Source organism: Clupea harengus, chromosome 23 (genome assembly GCF_900700415.2).
Source record: "Clupea harengus chromosome 23, Ch_v2.0.2, whole genome shotgun sequence".
In the NCBI taxonomy this organism is placed as follows: domain Eukaryota; kingdom Metazoa; phylum Chordata; class Actinopteri; order Clupeiformes; family Clupeidae; genus Clupea; species Clupea harengus.
Window position 1 is genome coordinate 17,164,463 of NC_045174.1, and position 26,409 is coordinate 17,190,871.

The 26,409-nt window shown below is 45.5% G+C and overlaps 3 protein-coding genes across 5 annotated transcripts in view; 2 read left to right on the forward strand and 1 right to left on the reverse strand.

Moving 5' to 3' along the window:
* Nucleotides 1–6,730, forward strand: part of fscn2b (fascin actin-bundling protein 2b, retinal) — a 15,820-nt gene extending 9,090 nt beyond the window's left edge. The window contains exons 2-5 of the mRNA XM_012819085.3: nucleotides 4,799–4,955; nucleotides 5,258–5,379; nucleotides 5,777–5,944; nucleotides 6,525–6,730. Coding sequence (XP_012674539.2) covers nucleotides 4,799–4,955; nucleotides 5,258–5,379; nucleotides 5,777–5,944; nucleotides 6,525–6,730 — 653 coding nt within the window. The remainder of the gene's footprint in view (nucleotides 1–4,798; nucleotides 4,956–5,257; nucleotides 5,380–5,776; nucleotides 5,945–6,524) is intronic.
* A 930-nt stretch (nucleotides 6,731–7,660) lies between these two features.
* Nucleotides 7,661–15,761, reverse strand: faap100 (FA core complex associated protein 100). The gene is given in 9 exon segments (XM_031561314.2): nucleotides 7,661–8,788; nucleotides 9,018–9,104; nucleotides 9,267–9,383; nucleotides 9,955–10,306; nucleotides 10,308–10,874; nucleotides 11,385–11,544; nucleotides 13,949–14,850; nucleotides 15,142–15,257; nucleotides 15,471–15,761. Coding segments are annotated over 9 exon segments (2,583 nt in total). The 5' UTR covers nucleotides 15,621–15,761; the 3' UTR covers nucleotides 7,661–8,656.
* Nucleotides 15,762–15,815: 54 nt separating this feature from the next.
* The window catches only part of acsf2 (acyl-CoA synthetase family member 2), a 39,768-nt gene continuing 29,174 nt past the window's right edge, over nucleotides 15,816–26,409 (forward strand). Inside the window, exons 1-6 of one of the 3 annotated variants that reach the window (XM_031560872.1) lie at nucleotides 15,816–15,890; nucleotides 17,877–18,072; nucleotides 20,469–20,597; nucleotides 21,029–21,082; nucleotides 22,513–22,631; nucleotides 24,771–24,933. In XM_031560872.1, coding sequence (XP_031416732.1) covers nucleotides 15,844–15,890; nucleotides 17,877–18,072; nucleotides 20,469–20,597; nucleotides 21,029–21,082; nucleotides 22,513–22,631; nucleotides 24,771–24,933 — 708 coding nt within the window. In that variant the 5' untranslated portion in view covers nucleotides 15,816–15,843. Of the gene's footprint in view, nucleotides 15,891–16,047; nucleotides 16,090–16,211; nucleotides 16,980–17,876; nucleotides 18,073–20,468; nucleotides 20,598–21,028; nucleotides 21,083–22,512; nucleotides 22,632–24,770; nucleotides 24,934–26,409 lie in introns of those variants that run through there. The other 2 variants (XM_042703202.1, XM_031560871.2) reach the window with 2 other exon arrangements.

Here is a 26,409-nt window from a genome sequence, read left to right on the forward strand (position 1 = left end):
TTTCTCTCTTCCTTCCTTTCTCTGTCTCTTCGTCCCCTCACTCTTCATCTCTCTCTCTCTTTCTCTCTTCCTTCCTTTCTCTGTCTCTTCGTCCACTCACTCTTCATCTCTCTCTCTCACTCCCTCTCTCTCTTCCTTCCTTTCTCTCTCTTTGTCCTCTCACTCTTCACCTCTCTCTCCATTCCTCTCATTCTGTCTCCCTTTCCACCCTTCTCTCTCTGTCCCTTCTTCTCTTTCTCTCTCCAGCTCTTTATCCCTCTCTTTCTCTCTCTCCAGAGCTTTTTATCCCTCTCTCTCTCTCTCTCTCTCTCCAGCTCTTTATCCCTCTCTCTCTCTCTCTTTCTCTCCCTAGCTCTGTATCCCTCTCTCTCTCTCTGTCCCTCTTGACTGCTGGGGTCTGGTTACCCCACAGAGGGAGCTGGACAGGGTAAGCTGAGAGGGGGGATTCGGTGCTGGGGGCAGCTGGTGAGGTCATCCTCAAGCACGCAGGATTGGACCTTGCAGTTTCTCTCTCACACACACACACACACACACTCACACACTCTCTCTCTCTCTCTCACACAAACACTCACACACTCTCTCTCACACACACACACACACACACACACACACACACACACACACACCCACCCACACACTCACACACACACACACACACACACACACACACACACACTTGGGGGTGCAGGATTGGGCCCTGCGGTTTGGGCTCTGCGGGCCGCAGCAGATCGGTGGGAGATGTAGTAGAGCCACACCAGTCCCAGCTGAGCCTCACACACACACACACACACACACACACATTTCCGTTTCTGAAGTGTAAAGTTAGACGGAATCGGACGTGAAATTGGAAAAGTAAAAAGGTGTAACACAATGCGGCCGCTACAAGGCTTACGGTTGGAAAGCTATCTGATCGAAAAAAGAAATGGGAAACCGCCCAAAACAGAGAAGGGGATTTGTGTGTCTGTGCGTGTGTGTGTGTGTGTGTGGGGGAGGCATTGAGATAAGAAATTGAGCTTTTATTTTGGAAAATCATTTAGTGGGAGCATGACAGAGAACATGACATCTGAGAGAAAGGAGGAGGCCACAGCCTCTGATCGCAGCCTCTGATCGCAACCTCTGATCGCGAGGCAACTCAACGAAAATAGAGTCTTTAGTGGTTCTCCTTCTTCTTTCCATACAAGATCCTTTTATAGGCATTAACATGAACTCTCTGGTCAAGATTCCTTATTTGTCCTTATTTTGTCTAGTAAGGGGTCTTTGGTGATCAGCAAAACAATTTGCAGCTATAAAAATAATATATAAATATATAAAAAAATCCCCACAAATTTCTTGCTGACAAAGCAGAGTTGTCAATGAAAAGGTCCAACATGGAACCTTTAGTTCTGATTAGAACCCTTTTCTTACAGATTGTGGAGCTCAGCAGGGATGTCTTTGTCTGAGGTATTTATTGACATGAATGACATTGACTTAATGGATTCATTAGCTTACATGCACACGTGCATTAAAACCTCGCTAATGCCCAAATGAGGGGAAGGGGAGGAAAAAAAAAGACAAAAAAAAAACAGAAAGAAAAGAATTCCAAGGCCACTCTCTCTCTCTCTCTCTCTCTCTCTGCTGATCAACCTGTTTTCTTTGCTAGCAGGTTTCGGGGGGTAGGGCCCCACTACACAAATCTGAAATGGCACTAGCATCTCCCTCCACCCACCTCTTATTCTTTTCCTCTCTTTTCTTCCCATCTTTTGAATCCCCCTCCCTCTCTCTCTCTCCCTCTCTCTCTCTTTCTCTCCCTCTGCTTGTGTGCGGGGGGGGGGGGGGTCTTGGGGAGGCTGAGGCTGAGGCTGAGGCTGCAGTGCAGATCATACAGACGCCACTCAAAGCTGCTTGATGGGAGTGTGTGTGTGTGTGTGTGTGTGTGTGCGGGGTCTAGGGGAGGCTGAGGCTGAGGCTGCAGTGTAGATCATACAGACGCCACTCAAAGCTGCTTGATGGGAGTGTGTGTGTGTGTGTGTGTGTGTGTGTGTGCGGGGTCTAGGGGAGGCTGAGGCTGAGGCTGCAGAGTAGATCATGCAGACGCCACTCAAAGCTGCTTACTGGGCCCTGAGGTGGTGCTTTGCATTTCTCCACAGACAAAGAGCTACCAGGCAGCGGGGGAGAAGATGGAGAGACTGATGAGAGTGTGTGTGTGTGTGTGTGTGTGTGTGAGTGAGTGAGAATGAGAGAGAGTATGTGTGTGCGTGAGGGAGAAAGACAGAAAGTGTGTGTCTGTGTGTGTGTGTGTCTGTGAGTGTGCATGTGTGCAGAGGGAGTGATTGTAAAGGAAGGCCGAGGTGGATGAGTGTGTGTGGGGGGGGGGGTTGGGCATTCGGGGGGGGGGTGGGGGGGTAAGTAGGTGGAAGATTTGGGATCTGGGTTGTAAAAGGATTACGGGGCGAAATGATCAAGGGGATATTTTCAGATGTGGCTAATTTGGGCCTTGGCCGCCACGGCAATCTGTCACTCGGGCTTCAGCCGAAAAAGGAGCTCTCCCCACCACAACCACGCTGTCAAGATACATCACCGTGTGTGTGTGTGTGTGTGTGTTTTTGTATTTAAGTGTAGTGTTTATGATTGATTGTGCATGTGTGTGTGTGTGATTTTTAATATGTGTGTGTGTGTGCGTGCGTATGTGTGTGTATTGGGGATTGTACATAGGTGTGTTTGTATTGAGATGTGTGTGTGTGTTGGAGCAGTAGAGGCCACCACAGATCAGCCAGACGGTAAGCAGGTCAGAGGGTACAGAGGAAGACCTGGTGTCACGGAGACTGGTGTGTACCCAAGGTCACCACGGAGACTTGTGTGAACCCAAGGTCACCACGGAGACTGGCCATTCGGTTAGGCCTCCGCCACTACGCACTTGGGACAAGACCAAATGATGGCCCTCTTTTTGCAATCCTGCACCCCCAAGGGTGTGTGTGTGTGTGTGTGTGTGTGTGTGTGTGTGTGTGTGTGTGTGCATCCATCCATCTCAAAAGTGCCCGTCCTCCTCCCCCTATGGCACAATACACACTCCTTTATTCTCTGGCCTCTAAAAACGCCCCTCTCTTCTCCGCGCCTTCAGATCGCTCAATGTCATACCTGCTCGCCGCGCTTCCCCTTTTCAAAAACACATCCCCCTCCATTTTCACGCTTTCCAGCTGCTTATAAAAGCTAACAGCAGGCGTGAGAAAAGAGAGAAAGGGAGGAAAAGAATGAAAGAACGAACGAAAGTAAGAAAAGAATGAATGAATGAGTGAGTGAGTGAAAGGAGGAGGAGGTGGAGAAGAAGAAGGAGGAAGGGGGGGGAAAGGAGTGAAAAAAAAAATCCTGTATGTGATTCTTTCCGTATTGATTCCTGTCACTAAGGCGCAGCCCCATGGGTCCTCTCTCACCTCAGGAGCGGGCTCTGGAATGCGCGGGCGATCAATGGAGCTTTATGGAGCAGCATATGTAACTCCATGCTTTTGTAGGGCTTATGCTATTAACATTCTCCGCTGGTGAAGAGCAAGGCAAAGCGCCTGGCAATGGAACACATGGAAAGGCAGAGTGCGTCTGTGAGTGAGTGAGTGAGTGGTTGTGTGTGTGTGTGTGTGTGTGTGTGTGTGTGCGTGCGTGAGTGAGTGAGAGAGTGCCTGAGAATTGTGCTGGTTAAGAATTGCAAGAAGCGGCATCACTATGCTCATGTGCGCTGTGTGTGTGTGTGTGTGTGTGAGTGTGTGAGTAAGTGTTTGTGTATGCCTGAGAATTGCGTTGAAGCACATGCACGTGGCAGAATCACTTTGTGTGTGTGTGTGTGTGTGTGTGTGGGTGCGTGTTTGTGTGTGTGTGTGTGTGGGTGCGTGTTTGTGTGTGTGTGTGTGTTCACTGGTCCACACAGATCTACTCAAACGCATGCTTGCTTTTCCGTTCCAACGAGCCGCCATGACACAGGATAACACTGTTGGCACGGCAACCCAGCAGGAAGCGAGCTGGACTTTGTGTTGCTAAGGTCAGCCGTGGACATGCCAAGGCCGCCCTGGGCACAGAGAGTGCACGAACAGGGGAATGGTGTGTGTGTGTGTGTGTGTGTGTGTGTGTGTGTGTGTGTGTGAGTGTGTGTGAGAGTGCACGAGCAGGCTGACTGATCCGTGGCAGAGAAACATGCCGCCAACACACACGCTGATCCAGATCCCCACTGCCAGCACAGACCAAGATGGCAGAACTGTGTTTTACAGCGATGCGTTGTTCTGGCAGCGTGGAGTGGAGAGACGGTATTACATAAACAAAACCAGTGTTTGTGGAAGGAAGGATGAAGGGAGGACAGCCAGGGAGACAGACAGAAAGACAGAGACAGACAGGCAGATGGACAGACTATGCATATGTGTCCCCATGTTTGGGAGATAATTCAAAGCCCCTTGACAACCCATGAAAAACATTTCGATTGGAGTCAAGTCAAGAACAGACATTTACCTGTGGTGAACCACGTGAATGTCCACTGGCTTTTTAATGTTGTAATAATTTCCATTTGATCACAGTGATTAAAATAAATATTTGCCCACCATCTTGACTTGTGTTTTTCCTATTGTTAAGAGTTGCTCTGCTTATTTGAAAGTCATGGCGGTCATATAGTTTGATTTCTTTACTAGATCACTAGACTGTGATAATGTATGGCACTAATGTAAGACCCATGTTGGAAAAACAAAAACACTGAACTATTGTGAGGTCATTGGTAGGACCTTACCAACACTGACCGCCTGTGTTCCGCTGTCTCCTCCCCCCCCCCCCCCCCCCCCCCCACCTATAGGAGTGAACATCTCAGCCAATCAGGACGATGAGACGGACATGGAGACGTTTCAGATGGAGATCGACAGGCAGAGCAAACAGTGCACCTTTAGGACCAACGCGGGGAACTACTGGACACTGGTGTCCCACGGAGGACTCCAGTCAACAGCCACTGAAGTGTAAGCACACACGCTGGACAACTACAGTGTACACACTCACACACACACAGGTTTTCATATGAAGACACTGTGTGTTCTGTTCACAACAGCCAGAGAGTGAAATGTATGGCATAATTCAATTATATCTCCCTGGAGAACTTTAAAAAAAAAAATATATATTCCCTCGTGCATTTAATGCCTGTCCACATTTCAGCAACTGCTAGATTCATGTTCATGTGCAAAGTAAAAAAAAGATAACGGACTAAAACCGTTAGTAAGAGACTCAGTAACCCAAACATCCCCGATGCCTGTCCGCTGTGCAGAGGTGCCAACACCATGTTTGATATCCAGTGGCTGGGCCGCCGCGTGGCGCTGAGGGCCAGCAACGGGAAGTTCATCTGCTCCAAGAAGAACGGCCAGCTCGCCGCAGTCAGCGACTCCGTGGGTGAGCCTGGGGGAACTGAGGGGGTGGGGTGCTATTAAATATCCTCACTATTGTTAATATTTAATTTTTCAATTCAATTCAATTCAATTCCAGATATTTTAATAAGTCGCTTTGGACAAAAGCATGTGCCAAATATTTAATAGATATTGTAATATTTAATAGATTTATTATAGACTAATAGAATTGTTTCCCCTATTTCAGTATAGTGTGTCATTTTGTTTTCTGTTGTCTTCATGAATGAGCGATGAGCGAAGTTATAATAAAGTTAAATGAGGCTCTAATGAAGTTAAACTAAGCTATAATGAAGTTTAGCTCAGCTATAATAAAGTTGAACTCAGTTATAATAAAGTTATAATGAAGTTAAATGAATAAAACGCATGTCGCATGGTGAGTGCAGGGGAGGACGAGCAGCTCGTGCTGAAGCTGATCAACAGACCCATTCTGATCCTGAGGGGCGACAACGGATACATCTGCCACCACAAGAGCTCCAACACCCTGGACGCCAACCGCTCCGTCTACGACATCTTCACGCTTCAGTTCAGCAACGGGGCCTACCACATCAAAGGTGCGTGTGTGTGCGAGTGGTTACTCTACCCACAAGGCCATTTTACGTAGGCGAACCTTGTCATAAGCAGGGATGTAACAAGTCCTGAAAATCCAAGATCTTGGTCTCAATTAAAGTCTCAGAATGTTTTTCCATGAGGTTGCTCTACCTACACGGCCATTGTACAAGAGGCAAACCTACCCATAAGGTCACACAGAGGTCAGACACCTGGAGAGGGCCTTTCCTTGAGAGGTTACCCATACGTCTGGAACATAGGAACACAGAGCGGCACCGTTAGTCTGTGATACCAAGGGCCCTTACTAAAGCATCAAGAACTGAAAAAAAGACTGGATTCACTGCATCATGTGCATAAAACCAAGGACTGAATGTAAATGTTGATAATATATACCAATTGTAGGGGTATTGGTCATGTTTTAATCGGTCAAAATGAGTAACCAAGCCAGACGAAACATTAAGCCAAGGAAACGAAAGTTAATTTATTACCTTAACAGTACTGAAACTAGAGACAAAGGTAGCACACAAACTGTGTAATGCAAATGAAGATTGAGGGGTTTCTGTTCTTGGCCCTTCGTCTCCGCAGGTGCGGGTGACAAGTTCTGGTACGTCTCCAGCACTGGCCTTGTGTGTTCGGATGGAGACACACCTGAGGACTTCTTCTTCGAGTTCCTCGAGCACGGCCGCATCGCAATCCGGGGCAAGAACGGCAAGTACCTGCGTGGGGACCAGGGCGGAACACTGAAAGCCGACGGCGAGAACGCGGACAGCTCCTCTCTGTGGGAATACTGACCCCTGTTGGACAATTTAGGAACTGCATTAAATCCCTTTCACTTTGCCCTGGCACAAGCAAGGAGAATGAGGGAGCTCACTTTAAAAACGACTTTGACTGCCAGACAGAGTGGAATCCATCTGTTTTATTTACATAAATATTAGTACTTTTACTTTTTTTGTCTTTTTCCTCACAGTAGCATCATATAGGATTCAGGTTTTTTCTTCCTCAGAGAAGGTCTTCAGCTGTAACAGTTTATAGTATTAAAATAGGAAATTCTGAAGATCAGATGTTCAACTCAAATCCACCCCGTCACTCACAGAAAAGTGGTTCATTATAACCGCTGAAGCCTTCAACGTCTGCTCTACACCACGATGAATGTAGTATTATCGGGCTGAAATCTTATTCCGGAAAGTTCCTAGGCTGTTACACCAAAGAAAACATGCTTCTTGTTTGCAAATATCACGTCATCAGTAGCAAAAACACTACATACCAGAGCCACTATGGTGATCTACCAAAAAAATGGCCTTAAAAGATTTTATACATGTCCCCGGAATGTCCATATCAAGTTCCTTTTCTTCAGTAGGCCACTTCTCCCCTGTTGCCCACGAATGTCTTTCACGGTCAATATTTTGCCAATCCTGATGTAGCTAATTACCGAGTCATTATGTAACGTGAGGCGGAAACGTTCCGGAAATGAGAGATGGTTGTGATTGTGGGTAACGCTAGCAAGCCGGGGGTTCTCCTCTAACGGGGTTGTTGCAGCGAAGGGCTGCTCGGGTTCCTTGTGAAAACCGATGCGTATGCAAACGGCGATGAGATGACTGCAGTCACCTGAGCGACCGAAGATCTGTGGTATGGAACACAACCAGGGGAGAGGGGTCAACTGTATGGATGCAACCTGTATGGTTTTCTTCTTTTTCATCTTTTTAGTTTAATTTTATTTGTTGTTTCTTTTTTGTTTTGTTCCAACTACATGTTTTGTTTTATTTGGTCAAAGAGAAATGAGAATAAAAAAAATCCTCTGTGAACACACATGGCCATGACATTGGTAGTGACAGACTGCTCTGAACCGTGAACGTGAACCCAGGCTATTAGCAAAGACTACAAGTCTACGAACAGCTGCATGTAGACACACACCTATACACATTCACTTCATTCAAATTCTTTGACGGTGTGATTCAAAATGGGTGCAGCACAGTTCAAAACTGCATAACTACCCACCGTAGTTACTGAAGAACTGTCTGACAACAAGGTGCTCTGGCCCTTTAAGGTCAAAGGTCATGGCAAATAGCGTTTCTAGTCTTCTTCACAAGTTAGTTCATGAGATATTGTTGCAGTGCAGACGCCACTGGTCTACCCACCTAATACTATGTGCAGCATGCCCTGAAAGCCACCTCAATCTGAACCATTTTGCAGTAACCATAGATCAACTGCAAATCACTTATACTTACATTTACACTGTGTGGTCAGTGGGTCAGTTTGCTAAATTAGGAACAGTTCTGCCATAGCATACGCAGAACAATAGAGGGGGACAATGGATAACTTGGGTACCGTTTCCATGGCAGCTAAGGAACACAACACAGACAAAGCAAGCTCTAGAATTTTTGGAGGGAATCCCAGACCACTTGGTGAACTATGTGGGTGCTCAGAACAGTAAATATTTACCCCAACTACTGCTTACATGGACAAATATTACACCTACATAACAGTAACCATTCCCTTGATAACTGGGAAGTATATATACTGGAAGAAGCCTGTTCAGGACTTCCTTCTTCCCATGCAAGTCTCCGAGACGCAAGGCATGATGAGTTTTAATGCAATCCAGGAAAGCAATGAGTATGAAACCATCAGACCGCCTGGCATGTTAATGCGGCCTATCCGTCCGTGTGTGTGTGTGTGTGTGTGTGTGTGTGTGCGTGTGTGTGTGCGTGTGTCGCTGCTGGTCAGAGGATGAGCAGGGGGTTTTCACGTAGCTGCTGGTAGATGCTGAGCAGTCTGTGGCTGGTCCTGCTGCTGTTGGGGCTGACCCCTAGAGCCGTGGGGACCAGAGCCGCTTGAAGGGCCTTGTGCAGCGTCTGAGGGGCAGAGAGGACACACAAACAAACACAAACAAAACACAAACAAACAACCAATTACCTAATTTGACTTTTTTCACTGATGCCCCCTTACACACATGCTGTCATTGGGAAGATCAGGCTCCATCCATCCTGCCAATTTGGCTCTTATTCATTCCTTCATTCCTTCATTCATTCATTCTTATTCCTTGTGGGAAGTAGGGAGGTCATTACAGCAGTTGATCATTACCTCGGCACGCTGCATGGCCTGTCTCAAGCTCTCCTCTCTCAGCTGCACGCGTGACTCCTGGCCTCTCGTACTGCTGGTCAGAAGATGCTGTTGGCATGGTGATTAAACATGGACAGAAAGAACATGGACACACATACAGAGAATTAAAGAAGTACGTGTGACGCACTCAATGGCTCGTCAATGCTTTTATTCAATTAGACCTTTAAAATTGGGTAAGATTGGTCGTACTACTCTATGTGCTTTTAATACCTGGATGCGTCGGATCACTGCATAGTGAAGTCCACACACTGTTGCCACGGAGAAGCTGTCAATCTGTACCTCCAGGGCACTTAATGCCCCATCTACAGACGCGTCACTCAGTGTCACCTACAGAAACACAAGCAAACTGATGATTACATGACAGCGAAGCAGGCCATAACCTGAACTATAGTCTTCATCAACACCACACCAGAACCCAACATGAACAGCCTCAACACGAAGTGCAAGGCTTCAGGAACTTGGGGTAAGAGTGCCACCTGAGTGGGCTGAAGATAGAACAGTCCCCTGTGAAGAGCATTGGGAAGGGAAAGGAAGACAGTTGTTGACAGTTGGAAGACTGACCTCATTTCTAAATGACCGTTAAAGAAAAAGAACAGAAAGAACAGAAAAATGGTGTAAGAGACAAGTTGCCTGGAGAACAGAAAAGTGGAGTGTCATTTGATTGGATGTTGAGTAAAAAAAAAAAAACAACAACCTTGCACCAGATTCACAGACAGTCCCTTTAACGAATGGAAAAAATGAACAGATAGATAGGATGTAATCTAAAGGATGTAATCTAAAGGATGTAATCTAAAGGGGACGTAATCTAAAGGATGTAATCTAAAGGATGTAATCTAAAGGGCGTAATCTAAAGGATGTAATCTAAATGATGTAATCTAAAGGGTGTAATCTAACCCACCTCTTTGACGGTCATCCTGGCCGTGTATCCTGTGGGACAGAGCCCTGTCACTGTGGGTGTCTGCAGAGCCTCCAGCCTGTCACTGCCAGCGGACCCACTCAGCAGCCACCTCAGAGCGGACACACTCACCCCGTGGACCCCTGCCCCCCCTCCTCCTGCCCCTGGAGCTCCGATTACGCCTCTCAGGAGCTCCGCAGACACTTTCACTGTCGCAGAATATGGCGTTGACCTTTGACCTGGGTCTGCCGGGTCACCCCGCTCTGCCCTTCGGGAGCTGAGGAATGCGTGGACGGGGTCAGGTGGGGACGAGGGTTGCTTGGAGACGCTGCTGAGTGACGTGGTGGCATCAAGGCGGACAGCGTCCAGCAGGTCTACAGCTAGTGTGGTTCAGCGGCAGGCAGATGCAGTTTGAGTGCTGGGTAGGTACCGATGAAGACTGACTACCAGTGTTCTCCGACAGCTTTGGTTCCTCTAGAGAACCAAGAGAACGCAGGGAGAATATGAGTGAACAGTCCACGGTCAAAGGGAGAGAAAGAGAATGGCCGGTTCCAAGAGGTAACGTCACGTTAAGCTTATGCCCCGAGTCCAGCTTCTGGAACGGGAAGGTGTAAGTTCTAGAATGGTTCGCTCTTCCAGTGGTCAGGGAACCGGACACGGGGTAGACATGAACACAAAGAGACCACCCATGTTCTAGAGCGAAGGCACCGCTGTTCTCCAACGTGCATGTTAGCATTAGGGAGTCTTCCTGCAACACACAGCTCCAGCTGGTGACACCGCGACAGCTGATTGGCTGCTGATGGTCACGTGCCTGGTCCTCTACTTTCTGATTGGACAGCATCATGCTGCAAATATTAAGGGCTTGGTTGAGACGCCTCAGGCTGTCATTCTTGTTCTGGACGATGCTTTTAAGTGCAGATGCCCTGTGGGAAAAGAGAATAAATTAAATGAATGAAAAACCATTAATATACTAATATATAACTGCAAAATCACTGTAAAACTAAACGCATGGCATAAATAACAAGATGCAAAGTGCTCATGAACACAATGAATTCTATTAATTATTAAATTATATGCAAGAGTAGTAATCTCACACTCAGACTTGGCTTTGTTTTATATAACATCATGTTATATAAACACCAAAATTCTATTAATTATTAATTTATATGCAAGAGTAATAAACTCAGACTCAGGTGTTGTTTTATATACTGTAACTCCATGCAAGACTTAAGTTCAACAGAGTTAATAACGCAACACAGTTAAGCCTTAACGGCTGTTGAAAAGCAACATCTGACTCAGGAAAGTTGGCTGTTTAATTATGTCACTTTCTAATATTTTAATCTTAACCGAAATGGTCCTCGATACGTCACCATGTAAGGTCTCCAGCTAAGGATTCACCTACTCCAGTGATGCTTCAAATCACACACACTCACCTTTCCCAGACATTCCCAATCCCCGCCAGGAGGTCCTTCACCCTCTGGCCTGCCAGAGAGGCGGGTAGCCTGGGAACGCTGCCTACATCGACCTCCTGGGGGAGTCGGATCTTCTGGAGCCTCCCTTGGAGAGAGAGCGCCAGCAGCTCAACAGCGCCCCCTGTTGTTTGACAGACCAATTAAGTTAAATTATATCAGAATCAGAATCAGAATTGGATTTATTGCCAAGTAGGTTTACACCTACTTGGAATTTTTTCTGGTGTGAAGGTGCATACAGAAAACATAAAAACATACAAACAAACACAATAAGTACTACACATAAAAAAAAATATAAAAACACAAATAAGTACTACACATAAGAACCAAAAAACACAATATATACGATACAAATATATAAACAATGAATATAAAAAAATATTTTGTTCTTCATTGATTCATATAGTACTTTTAAAAATAGACACTGTCTAAAAGCGCTGTAAAAGGAGTGCCTGATGTTTTGAAATATTTATGGAAACTCATGGTGAATGTTTGGGGGGAAAAAAGGAACAAATTTCGTGGACGTGGTGTTATTGTGGAAGGTAAGATCTTCTTTAGTGTGGTAGCAAGGAGGTTGGTCTCCTATCTGAAGGCAAAGAGTAGATATGTCCATGCAGAAAGCATGGTTTTCTGGATGTTAGGAAAATAGTAGCATCAAATTCAGGCAGCAAGGACAGAAGGCAGAGACCTCTGTGTGGTATTTTTGGATCTCGCGGATGTCTTTGGATTGGCATTCAGTTACCTTCAGGTGACTAAGAAGATTTCAGAATATTCAGTTGTGCTTTAACACAAGTAACTGCACCACATCCTGGCAGCATTCGGAGTTCGGCATCATGGCTGGATGTACCATTTCACCGTTGGCTTTCACCATGGCAATGGAGGTCATTACGAGGGCATCTAAATAGGTTGTTTGGTTGTGAAAGGCTGCAGAACGGCTCCAGGTTACAACTGCTCCGGGGACCTGTCAGCTGTTAGCCAAGTTGAATGACAGTCTGAAATGGGCAAGGATGAAAGTGAAACCTAGTAAGTGTAGAAATGTTTCTGAAAAGAGAGGTTTTATATTGATGCTGAGGTGATTCCTTCTACTGTAGAAAAACCTGTGAAGAGTTTAGGCAGGCGGTTCCAGCTTGAGTGACCGAGGACAGGTTGCAGAGCTTACAGAATTCATTGTTAAGGCTATCAGTACTATTGATAAGACCCTCTTGCCTGGTAAACTGAAATTGTGGCGCTTGCTGTTTGAGCTTCGATAATTTGGTGAGTAGATAACCTTCTCACTTGGTGCCAGTGGACGTAAATCATGGCCAGAGTTTAACCTTTAACCTTGAGGCACGGGTTGCGGCTGTCACCAGCCAGTTGTGCGTTGTTACATTTACATTTACATTTAGTCATTTAGCAGACGCTTTTGTCCAAAGCGACGTACAAGGGAGAGAAGAGTCAAGCTAAGAGCAATAAAAAGCATGGTGTAACAATAAATACTACTTTACATGAGAATTAGAAAACAACGACCTAGAAAAAAGGAAAAAGAAGTGCAGGAATGTAACTGCTGAAGTGCAAGTTAAGCGCTAGTCAGGTGCCAGTTAGGAAGGGAGGTGCTCTCTGAAGAGTTGGGTCTTCAAAAGCTTCTTGAAGGTAGAGAGGGACGCCCCTGCTCTGGTAGTACTAGGCAGTGTGCTGCTCAGGATGTGTGGTTGGGCAGTTATTGTAATGGTTAGGTTAGGATGTTGGGTATGAGCATGTGACAGAGAGGATTAGACCTGTTGAAAGTTCACAACCAATAGCATCTTCTCCTGTGTATATAACTAAAAAAAAAAAAGTCACAATGGGCACTTAACTTGTAATTACGAGATGGCTGTAATTCTCTGTGACGCCACTGGAGTGGTGAGAACATTATGTGGTTTCACCGAGCACAGGGACTTTAAATATGTAGATGGTGAGCTCATTCTGCGAAGAAGATCGACTGACACAAACACTACCATGTGGTGATTTGTTGTGTTTTTACGATGAAAACGTGAAGAGTCTTTACCACAGAGTTCTTTGGTTTACGATCTGGTGCGCAAGTTTAGGATAACATATCATTAGGCCTGTCTACAGCTACCATAACTCAATACGACTGACCTTGTGTATTGCCTTATGACTGTGTGTGTGTGTGTGTGTGTGTGTGTGTGTGTGTGTGTGTGTGTGTGTGTGTGTGTGTGTATCTGATTGAGTATGTGTGGGGTGGGAGTGGGGAATTCGGGCTTGTGTCTGTGTTTACTTCAGCAGCAACATAGACCATGGACTCCACACCCCCAAACGTAAGGACCATGACCTCATTATCACGTTTGCCAGAAGCAGTAAAGTCCTGAAAGGTTTGCTCCCCTGACGAAAACATCCTTCACATAATCACAAGGCAGCTTGCACAACTCAGCAATTACCTTACATCTCTTCCCCAGTCTCCCATCATCTGGAGCAAAACATCCGAGCTATGCACACAAACACACACACACACACACACACACACCACACACACACAATGCAAGGTTGATTACCTGTGGGGTCGCTTGAGGTCGTTGTCATGGCGATAACTCTGCAAACATTTAGGCTAACGGGGGTAGGAGAGGGGGACTCTGGTTGTCCTGGTTGATCTGATGAGGACGTTACGTTCAGCTTCAGAGATAGCAGGTCAGTGGCAGTGCTGTAGTAGACATGGCTGCCGTTCACACACGCACACACCACCGGGCCCCGAATGCTGAACTCGCTGAACCGTGCCACCTTCCCTTCACCGCCTCCATCATTGGCCGTCAGCAGCAGCACTCTCCCCAGCCGCCCAATCGCAACCAGGCTTCTTGGGACGCGCCCTCCCGTTTCCATGGCAACCGAGGTTCCGATGAACGCGACTGGCTGCTCCAAGCTGTGCAGGACTCTCAGTGCCGTCCTCTGCCCGGATGAGGATACCCCAGGCACCAGCAGGGGCAGGTAGCACAGGCGCCCGTCTGGCAGGCCACAGAGGACCACAGGGGAGCCGACGAGGGCAGCATCCACCCCAAACAGGAGGGTAAAGAGGGCTGGCTCCAAGAGGAAACAGCCAGGAGACCCAGAAAGTTCACTGGGGGACGAGGAGCCTCCACTGGGATAGATGCAACTCAACACGGGGCGTCCGATGGTGGCTCCTCCATCTTCATCTTCTACAGACTTGTGATGAGGTTGTGCCGCCTTAATGGCTGGCACGCGATGCTCTGCCAGTTTCCGAAGGTTGGAGGCTTTCGAGGAGGATCCCTCTGAAACTTTGTACAGACTCAATGTCCACATGGCCTCCCCCTGAGAGACGGTAATGATGAGGTCCCCAGCCAGAAGGAAAGAGACGATCGTCTCATCCTTGAGCAGGATGGATTCCCCTGCCACTCTCTGTATTATGGGATTTTGATCCTCAACAGCCAAAGGAGAGGGAAGCCTAAACAAGGGGAAAAGCTTTTACATTTAACATGCAACCCATTATTGTAATAAACTAACAAAATCACAATAGGCTTGAGCATAATGGCCATCCTAATTGATTCGAAGTTATGGAAGAATTATGGAAATATCAGGAAGAACTTAAATAACTATGCAAACTAAAATACCCGTCACCATAAACCATGGCTGCATTTCTGGAAAATATGTTGAACCTATTGTGTTATTATTATAATTATGTATTATACATTATAATTATTTATAATGTTAATGATATAGAAGATAGAGACGTTACCTGGGCTGGTGTGGTGAACTGACACAGTAGATGCCATCTTTCTCACAGGCAGCATAAATATGACGTCGTTCACTAAGTGCAAGGTGTGTAACAGGTGTGTCGAACTGAAGAACAGCCTGGAATACAATACAACGGAATTTAAATCAGAGGACTCATGGTTAACTTTTACACCAAGCTAGCAAACTAACTTGTGATGGTCCGATCTCCTGCAAACAGCCTTTGAAGGAGAAAAGGCTAACCAGCTTGTTAGAATTACAAAATCTCCAATGACTGAACTGAACACATTCACACATTGACTGCGTTACAACATACTGTAGCCAACTACTCACAGACAGTCTCTTATTCTTGCTACTGAATACGAGTACGTCGCCTCCAGTGCAAAGGAGAACTTCTGTCCCAGCCAAAAGTAGTTTCACGTTGGCCCTGTTAGACAAACCGAACTGTGCCCACGATTCGACAGAGCACCTAATAGGCTCCATCGCTGAAAACAACCAGTTGAGATGGTTGTCACAAACAATGTGACAACATGTCACAAGATAGATTTATGTAAACATTTAACCTGGCAGAAATATTTCAAGTAAATGCTCCAAAATGCGGAACACCAATCAAGACTCTACATTTCTTCTTCGTCTGTGGTACGATCAAGGGATTACATCTATTTGTGTATTGCCATCTACTGGTTTGGAATGTAACTCGAATTCGATGAAGACACGAATTTCTGTAGCCGCTGGAACAGACCTGCTGATTAGGTTTCCTTCGAACAATTTATTTTGAAAGTTTACCTTTGAAGAAAAATGTCTGCGGTACAACATATTAATAATTCAATGTTCAATTGCATACATGATGTCACAGACATTTCCCTGATCCCTCTCCCTCATCTCTCCCTTTAATGTTTGTCCCCTCTCTCTTTCTCTCAATAACACGAGAACACACACACAACTGACACAGGTGAGTCTTCTTTATTTGCATTGAAAAGAGAAGAGGATCCGGTACTTCAAACAAATGCATTTTTGGGTGGGATTACACTCGTGCATTGTTTTCATGATTAGCCGTTGCCTGGGGCATGGGCGTGGAGTCATGGTTGCAACTAGTGAATACAATTCAGTGTAACAGTTGAATGCCTTACGGTTGGGCATTTTATTCTGCACATCAGAGATGTACTAACAAGATTTTGGGTCAGTTTAGGCCTATTACTGAGTGACTTTATGCAAATATTCAACTCGTCAAATCCATGAAGAGTTGACAGTTTAATTTCCCCCTTACACATTCAGTACTGCGCTGGTCTTTTGGTAATCGTTTTTATCTATGGGTGAGCCGCATAACTTGTCCTGTGTCAGAGTGTGAGGATCGATTCCATACATGGTCTGTATGACACAGGCAACATGACAACTAGACTACCCCCTTTACATAAGAGGAGCAGGCAAGTCTGCCTGAAACTCAAGTAGGGTACATTCAAATGCGCCGCGGTTGAGTTTCTGCCTCATGTCTCTGCGCGTAGTCGCCTCAGAAGTCAGTCTCTGAAACAGATTGCAGAAAAAGTCTAGTTTACACGTACCCTTTGCACCTTCGGTATAATCGGACTCATTCTGCGCACAAAATTATTAGCCTACCAAAACTAGTTCGGGTGTCATCTTGACGGATTTCCGTAAACACTGAACGCTTTCACATTGTTTACGTGTTGTCAGTTTCATTTGGATTATTTGGGTAGAAAGTTAAACCGCAATCATGTCAGCAAGGATTCTTCTTGGTTATCTTCGATCTGGCGTTAGTGTTTCCAAGAAAGCCAAGGGTCTATCGAGACCACGGACAAAGATATTTGTCTCTGGACAACAATGCTGGTATGATATGCAAAGTATTAAATTAACACATTTGCATCGTAGTGCACTGATATGTATGGGTCCAAGAAAAGTTTCATAACTTTATCGTGCTGAATACATACAAAAACAAATATTGATCATTATTCTATTGAACTATGCTTTCTGGTAAGTATTGCATTCTTTGAAATAAGGGGTTAATTCTGCACATGGTAAGGAGCCATGGGAAGTCATGAGGAGCCATGACAAGAATGTGTAGCAGTGAGAGGAAGAAAGTGAGAGGCCCAACCCCAGCAGCCATTGGAGGTTACATAAGCAATCCTATATCTATACCAGATGGACCAAAGTAGCGGACTGACTCGTTTTAATGGCAGTTAGGTTACTGAGTTTGTTTTAAATGTATCAAAAGACTATACAACACAAAGGCTGTGATGTGTAGTAATGATGAATCCACATCTCTATTTAACATGTTTTGGCTTCAATTTTTAGTGTCTTCAGGATGTGGGTTTTAAATAACCTCTAGTCTAGTCAGTTAGCATACTTCATACGTCATTGTGTTACAACTGCAGTATGCAATGAATGCTAAACCCTATACACATAAACACACACACAGAGACACACACAGAGACACACACACACACACACACAGAGACACACACACACACACACACACACACTCATGCATATAAACTCTAGACAGTATCCTTGACCACACTTCTGTATATTTGTATCTGCACCACCATCATCATCATCATCATCATCATCATGTCTTCATTACTGGACCCTTTTCCTTGCTGTGCCCTGCCTTACTCTGTTCCTGTGTGTTTGTATCTGCCTCATCATCATGTCCTCATAACTACCCCCTTACCTTACCTTACTGTGTCTCCCTTTGCCCCCCCCCCCTCCCCCCCCCTACCCCAGCTCCATCCATGTGGACAGCCCTCCCGTGGAGCCCTCCCTCACCACCAGCTACGCCCACGGCACCTCCACCCGCTCCCTGCTGTCCAGCACCGTGGGCCAGACCCTACAGGCAGCCGCGGAGCGCTGGCCGGACCGCGAGGCTCTGGTCTTCGTGCAGGACGGCGTCAGGAAGACCTTTGCCCAGTTCAAGCAGGAGGTGAGTGCTCACGGCTTCCTGCTTCCTGCTCCAGACAGGAAATGATGTGGGTTGTGGTGGGGCTGCAGGTGGCAGCTGGGGGTCTGATCTGTCGAGGGGTCCTGTGGAGACGGCAGACATGTTTTGTTGTTCTATCCACATCCACACTCTGAGATCTTGTATGTTTAGCAATTCCAGTTCAAGGTCTTGCTGAGGGTCTTGGCGTTTTCCAAAAGAGAAGAAAACTCCTTTTAGCCAACCAAACACAACCTGAAACCTCCTTGCAGAACATACTGACAGCAGCAGCAGGTTTCAGGTTGTGTTTCCTATGCACGAGCACACAGAGCTACAGTTCAATTTCATTTCATTTGTTTGGATTGTGCTTTAGCTCAATGACCTTTGAACTGTCCGAAGAAGCTTATCTGATTATTGGGGCATAGACCACAGAGATGCGGTATATATAGGTGACGGTTGCATGGGAAAGGGGAAGTGAGTGGAGGAAGAATGGAGGAAGAGTGTGTGTGTGTGTGTGTGTGTGTGTGTGTGTGGAGGGGGGGGGGCTATTCCCTATTCCCTATTCTATAGATACTCTACGAAAGAACCAGGTCAGACAATGTGCCACGTCTCTATTTTGTAGTTGCTCTTCGAAGGGACCAGTTCAAACAGTGACATGCTAGTTGTCAGACCACCGAGCCATTGATGACATCACAACCCATCGTGACCTTTCCCCCAGTTAGTTTAAACATAGTCCAGAGTCTAGAGTTGGCCTTCAAACACCTCACTGATAGGTTTCACACATGGTTGTACTTTGACTTGGGCTGGACTAGGACTGTTCTAGGACCACACAAAATACAGACTAGTACACTTTAAAGTCCCATTACGCCCCCATTGGTATTTTTTGCTACTGAGCTCCCCCTAAAGTTGCAGAGTTGATAAAGAAATTTGAATGAGGACATTGTAATTGTATTTTAATCTGCTTGCTTATCCTGTTTGCTGAGGCCTACAGGAGGCCTACTCTCTTGCTGAGGCAAACCACCTGTTTTTGTACTGATAGTCATGCACACTGCTCTTCTTTCAAGGACATGTTCTAAGATCACTGCTGTAACTTCTGTAACTACTGTAGCGATGGGGTGGGAAAATACCGCCCTTTGTCTCTGATGAAACATGTTTTTTATATACTCTCATATAGGCTGCGCCCAGCTCATCTTTGGAGTCTGTTCATAACCTTTGGTTGTAGCACACTTCCTCTTTTGCAAAAGATAAAGTACTGATTTAATTCTGATTGCTGGTCTCTGTCTCATTAATATTAACGTCTTGATAGTAATTTATCTAACAGGAGTGTAGCTCACTTTTACACCAAGAAAACAGCAGAAGCCAAAGAAGCATGTAGACTGGCAAGATATAGTAATATCACAAGATTTTACGCATATATGACTCTGCATAGTTTTGTTTGTCCAACAGAAAGGCCAGCTCAGCGTCTGACTTGCAACCTTTTTTGTAACTTTTAGTCCAAGACTGACTCTTTTTTGGTCTCTTTTTTTCTCTTCCTATCCTCCTGTCGCCTATGCCATGATGTCCATACAGAGAATACTATGCTAGCTTCCTCTTTTAGCTAGCATGGGTCTGCGTGAGTCGTGAGTCGGTGCCATAAAACATTACGTAGTTCTTGCAGGAGGTCTCACGCCCTGTACCCCAAAGTTACATAGTGCAATACCAGGCGTGCTGCGGCAGTGGCACAGACGCCATTCTCCGTATTACAAGTCGTTTACATAATGTTACTTTAACAGCGACACTAGACTTTGTATCACCAGCTCATTGTTGCATATAGGTGACCAGTGAAGTTAAACATTCATTCAGATATAGTAGAATAGTTACCAGGACAAATCAGCCTCAGTTAATGGAGTATCAGTGAAGTGAGCCAATGACAAAGTCCATGCTCTTGGTAAGGAATGAGCCGCCACATGTGTGCAGTGTCACACTGATAGTCATGGGACAGCAGTTTATGGCAGTTGGCAGTTAAGTTGAAAACCAACTGAAAGATCGTTTGATCAAAACCAACTGAAAGATCGTTGGCGCTGAGTGGAAAAGCCAAATGGAAGATCTGCGTGTTCTGGCAGATTTCCCATGAAAACACCACTGCTATGTAACAGATAACAGATTAACAGATTTTAGCGCTGACGTTAGTTGCGGTTGTGTGATTTAGCAAAGAACTCTTGTCTAGTCGTGGAATGCAGGTCTGATGGGTAGGGTGCCGGTTTATTCTGTGCAACAGACCTCAAGCACACACAAGCACGCCCACGAGGGAGAGACAGAAGGTGATGATATGGTCCATAGTGTAGTTTCTCTTCTGTGTTGGCCTTGTCTTCAAAGGCTGCGATGTGTGTGTGTGTGTGTGTGTGTGTGTGTGTGTATCACAGGTGGACCAGGCCGCTGCGGGCCTCTTGGCAATAGGCCTGAAGAAAGGCGACAGACTTGGCATGTGGGGACCCAACACCTATGAGTGGATCCTCATGCAGTTCGCCACAGCCAAGGCTGGCATCATCTTGGTGAGGGGTCATGTCAAACACACACACACACACACACACCCACACACACACACACATACACACACATACACACACACACGTACACACACACACACACACACACTAGGCTAGCATCATCCTGGTGAGGGTGTTGTGTTGGCATACTATGCTAAAATAAACACACACACACACACACACACACACACACACATACCTACATATAGAAAGCATATCCCTATTAATTGGTGGGAATGTTTCCCAGAGCCTAACATTTCAAATAATTAGTCATGAAGTGTTTAGAGCTCACAGTTTTTACAGGGTGTTTTTAAACAGCTGTGGTGTTCTCTTTTAGCACCAGAGTTGGCCAGTGTTGGAGTAGATATTCTGTTTCATTTCTGCATTTGAAGTGGGGCCCCCATCATTTCATCATCTCATGTTTCTCCCTTCTCTAGGCGGCTGTGAACCCAGCTTATCAGCTGCAGGAGGTGGAGTTTGCAATGAGGAAGGTAGGCACACACACACACACACACACACACACACACACACACACACACACACACACACACACCACGCATGCTGCAAGTACACAATAATGCTCATACAGACACATGTAAATAAAAACGAAGATATTTATCACTCACTTACACACACACACATGCAAATATAAATACCCACACAAACACACATAATATCTTTCTGTAGCGATATTCTCCAACTCACACCCACACCTACAAAAAGCATCATGGATAAGTGCTGCTTAAAGGGTCAGCAAGCATGTGTTCATTCTCACTGTGAACCTGGAGAGAGATGGAAGCTCCATTGGAGATGTGACATCCTTGCCCTTACAGGCTAGTGCTTAGTCAATGCCAGTCTTGATTGGAGAGGAGAGGCCAGTCTGTTTGGGGAAGGAAGTATATTATCACTGAGTACTGAGTCACTGTAATATTTGAACACACACACACATACACACACACACACACACACACACACACACAGAGAGAGAGAGACACACACACACACACGTCTTAAATGTAGCCACATCTACACCTACACCTACACGAAACACACACACACACACCAGACAACACACTGAATCACTAATCAGACCAGTTCTGCCAGTTTGCTTGCCAGTTAGGTCGTTCCTGTAACCTGACAGGGAATGTTGTAATGAACACTCACCTCACCACCTCTCCTCTCTCTCTCCCACTCACCTCACCATCTCTCCTCTCTCCTCTCTCCTCACGACCTCTCCTCTCTCTCTCCCACTCATCTCTCCTCTCTCTCTCCCACTCATCTCTCCTCTCTCTCTCCCCCTCATCTCTCCTCTCTCTCTCCCCCTCACCTCTCCACCTCTCCTCTCTCTCTCCCCCTCACCTCTCCACCTCTCCTCTCTCTCTCCCACTCCCCTCACCATCTCTCCTCTCTCTCTCCTCACGACCTCTCTCCTCTCTCTCTCCCACTCCCCTCACCATCTCTCCTCTCTCTCTCCCCCTCATCTCTCCTCTCTCTCTCCCCCTCACCTCTCCACCTCTCCTCTCTCTCTCCCCCTCACCTCTCCACCTCTCCTCTCTCTCTCCCACTCCCCTCACCATCTCTCCTCTCTCTCTCCCACTCATCTCTCCTCTCTCTCTCCCCCTCACCTCACCACCTCTCCTCTCTCTCTCCCCCTCATCTCTCCTCTCTCTCTCTCTCCCCCTCATCTCTCCTCTCTCTCTCTCTCCCACTCACCTCTCCTCTCTCTCTCCCACTCATCTCTCCTCTCTCTCTCCCACTCATCTCTCCTCTCTCTCTCCCCCTCATCTCTCCTCTCTCTCTCCCCCTCATCTCTCCTCTCTCTCTCCCACTCACCTCACCACCTCTCCTCTCTCTCTCCCCCTCATCTCTCCTCTCTCTCTCCCACTCTCCTCACCATCTCTCCTCTCTCTCTCCCACTCAGGTGGGCGTCAGTGCTGTGGTGTGCCCCACCCAGTTTAAGACCCAGAAGTACTACGACATGCTGAGGCAACTCTGCCCCGATATGGACACGGCCAGCCCCGGCAGCATCAAGAGTAGCAGGTAACCCACAGCGAGAACATGTATGGGCCACTTACACACAGAGAACATGTATGAGGCACTTACCCACAGAGAACATGTATGAGGCACTTACACACAGAGAGAACATGTATGAGCCACTTACCCACAGAGAGAACATGTCTGAGCCACTTAGATTCCCTACAGACTGCAGACTATACACACATGTATGAAAATGTACAAGACCCACCTACAGAACTACCTACAGACCCACCTACAGACACACAGACTCAGACTCACAGACACACACGCAGACAGACAGACAGACAGACAGACAGACAGACAGACAGACAGACAGACAGACAGACAGACAGACAGACAGACAGACAGACAGAGGCTTGGGAGGTAATAAATAGTTGACTATGGAATACATTAGGTCCTTATTTGGCTCTGTGCTTTGTACTCCATGGAAACTCTGTTAGTGTATAGAGTCAAGCTTCCTGTGTATTTAAACTGTTCTTAGTCACAAAACCAACAGGGGTTCTTTTCAACAGGTATGAATAGAATGAGTGCAGTTACAAAACAATTGGTCAGTTTCTTAGGAAGTGTGACGAACACTGTAAACAAGTGTAGCCATGGAATTTTCCAGAGAACTGAAAGATTCAAAAGCCTTTGCAATGCATTCAGTTGCTTCAGTCATGAATCTTGAAGAGGCCGTTCACACTGTGTGTGTGAGTTAGAGAGTGTGTAATTGTGTGTGTGTGTGTGTGTGTGTCTGTCTGTGTGTAGAAGCAGTGAAACCCACTGTTCTCAGGGATTAACATTCTCCTGGTACTTAAGTAGAAGCAGTCCTGCAGTTTTTAGTGGAAGACTGGCTTTGTGCTAGACAGCTATGGTGTGTGTGTGTGTGTGTGTGTGTGTGTGTGTGTGTGTTAATGCCTTAGTAGGTCATTACAAGAAACCCAATTGCTCAGCCGACTGCCTCTGAAAAAATAAAAGTTAAAAAGCTGACAGAAGGGCCGACCCTCTCTGGTCCACATCACTATGGCCCTCTTCAACCCCCCTGTGCCATCAGTGACTTCACAAAGTGTGTGTGTGTGTGTGTGTGTGTGTGTGTGTGTGTGTGTGTGTGTGTGTGTGTGTGTGTGTGTGCATGTGTGTGTGTGTGTGTGTGCATGTGTGCATAGGGCATTGCTGGGGCCAGAGTGTGTCCCGTTCATGTTGAATTATATTGATGGCAAATAAAATACATTACTTATAATTAGTGCTGTCAGATTAACGCGTTATTAACGGCGTTAACGCAAACCCATTTTAACGCCGTAAATTTTTTTATCGCGAGATTAACGCGATTTTTTTTAATTTTTTATTTTTTTAGATTAACGTTCTTTTTGGCCTTGCAAACTGTGTGGTAGGCTAACGTTACGGTTTGAGTGAATGGTCAGCGCAATACGGCGAAATGGATGATAAAAAGCTTCTGAATGGAAAGTTTACTTTTAAAAGTTGTGTTGTGCAAAAGAAGCGAGCTTCACTGTTGTCTGAAAATGTCAACAGGCAGCTGGCTGAAAGCAAAGAAGTAGTAGGCTTACCTTTTATTGGTAACTTAACTGTTACGGTTCATTGTTTCTGAAATAAGAGGCCTGACTGCTATGTTCCCAGCAAACTTGAAAAAAAAGAAAATATTAAGCCATGGTTTAACTGCACTATAGGCTGAGTCCTTGTTCACCTGAAATGTGCACTTTATAATTTTATTTTTTTACCGCCCTGTTTGGCAATGTTGGTTTTCAATAAAATAAAACATTTGCATAAAGCAAGCCAATCCACTTTTCCATGTTGATAAGGGCATTAAAATAAAAATAAAAATGATGGAAAAAATAAATAAACGAAGGGATATTTAGAATAGATAAAAATTTGTGATTAATCGCGATTCATTTTGAGTTAACTATGACATAAATGCGATTAATCGCGATTAAATATTTTAATCGTTTGACAGCACTACTTATAATAAAATACATTCATTATAATTAAATACATTATTAATATACATTAAGTATACGTTAAGTTTCATGGGTCCGTCGACTGGAGTACTTTACTTAGAACTAGCATCTACACAAATATACTTTAGTTTTAGGTAAATACCTAAACTAATAGCTAAACTACTATTTGATGCCACTCTCCCATTCCCAGGCTGCCGGAGCTGAGGACGGTGATCTTGACTGACAGCGAGCAGCCGGGTGCACTCCACCTGAAGCAGGTGATGGAGGCGGGCAGCAGCCAGTACGTGCAGCAGCTGGAGGAGCTGCAGAGGACGCTGTGCTTCGACGACCCCATCAACATCCAGTTCACCTCGGTACGGAGCCCATCATGTACAGCCAAGATGCAGCAGGATTCAGTCACGTCAAAGTTTATGTCAAATACTGAAGGCCAATCAAAGCTTTTACTTTAACATTTATTTAAAATATTGAAGGCCAACAAAAGCTTTTACTTTAAAATGTATTTTAAACATTGAAGAAGCTCTAAAATCAAGTAAATCCACACCACCAGTTAAAAAACAAGCCTTCAAGAGTCGTTAGTGAGAACTACAGCAGTGTTAATTTCGTTGACGAAAACTATGACGAAAATTTTTCGTTAACGACCTTTTTCCCATGACTAAGACGAGACTAAGACGTGACGAAAATGGATCTTTGAAAATAAAAACTATGACTAAATCTATTTTAATTTTCGTTAACGAGACGAGACGAGACGAAAATGTTGTTTTTTGACGGTCACAATATTTTTTTTTTCTAAATTTGCATGCACCTAACATCATTGGTTGAATGTTGCCGGGTCCTGTATCCATACTCCACGCCCTCCCTGACTTGCCCAGTCTAGCAAGTGAAGCCCTACTGACTGGTTCAACATTGCATGATGGCTCAAGGACAAGGTCAAGCGTCTGGACGGAAAAAAAGAATGGATATTTGGACACACTTCAAATATATGGTGACGGAAAACAAAACTCATTGCACCGTAATAACTGGAGATAAATCCTGCGGTTTTAAAATCAGTGGGAAAAACACGACCAACCTCAAAAGACATCTGAAAGCCCACCATCCAGCAGTTCATGCCACGGTAAGTTCGCTAGTAACTCTCAATGATAGCTAGCTAATATTAACTAGTTATACGCATATATTTGCTAACGTTAAGTCCATTTCAAAAGGGGCAGTCGAGTCAACTTGGATAGCTAGCTAATAATTATCGACTGAAGCCTCCTGTTAGCCTTGGCAAATGATTGACAACATTTTTAGATAGCTAACCATGAGGTAGCATAGCTAACCATGAGGTAGCATAGCTAACTTAAACTAGTTATCGATAGCTAGCTAGTAAGCCTAAATGCCTTAATCAAGAAAAAATACGTTATTGTGTGATTGGTTTACATTTCCTTGTCTATTTGGGCAATTGTTATTATCATTGGCACCACTTTCCACTGTCAAATCTAGCCGTGTAGCTAAATCGGTTGTTTATCAGATTGCACAGCTATTCTTAAGGAGGACATGTGTTTGATTAGCTCTAAAGCCAGGAACGCATAGAAGTTGTATTGTGCTTAGGGTGACCAGACGTCCTCTTTTACCCGGACACGTCCTCTTTTACCCGGGCAAAAAAGAGGATGTAAACCTAACATCAATGTCCAAGTGTGTTATATAGGGTGACCATATTTGAGTTTGTGAAAAAGAGGACACTGTCGCGGGGGAGGAGGCAGGGTAGGCTAGTGTATAGCATGCTGGACCCCGCACCCACGACGAAGTGTCCTCTTTTTCACAAACTGAAATCTGGTCACCCTAATTGTGCT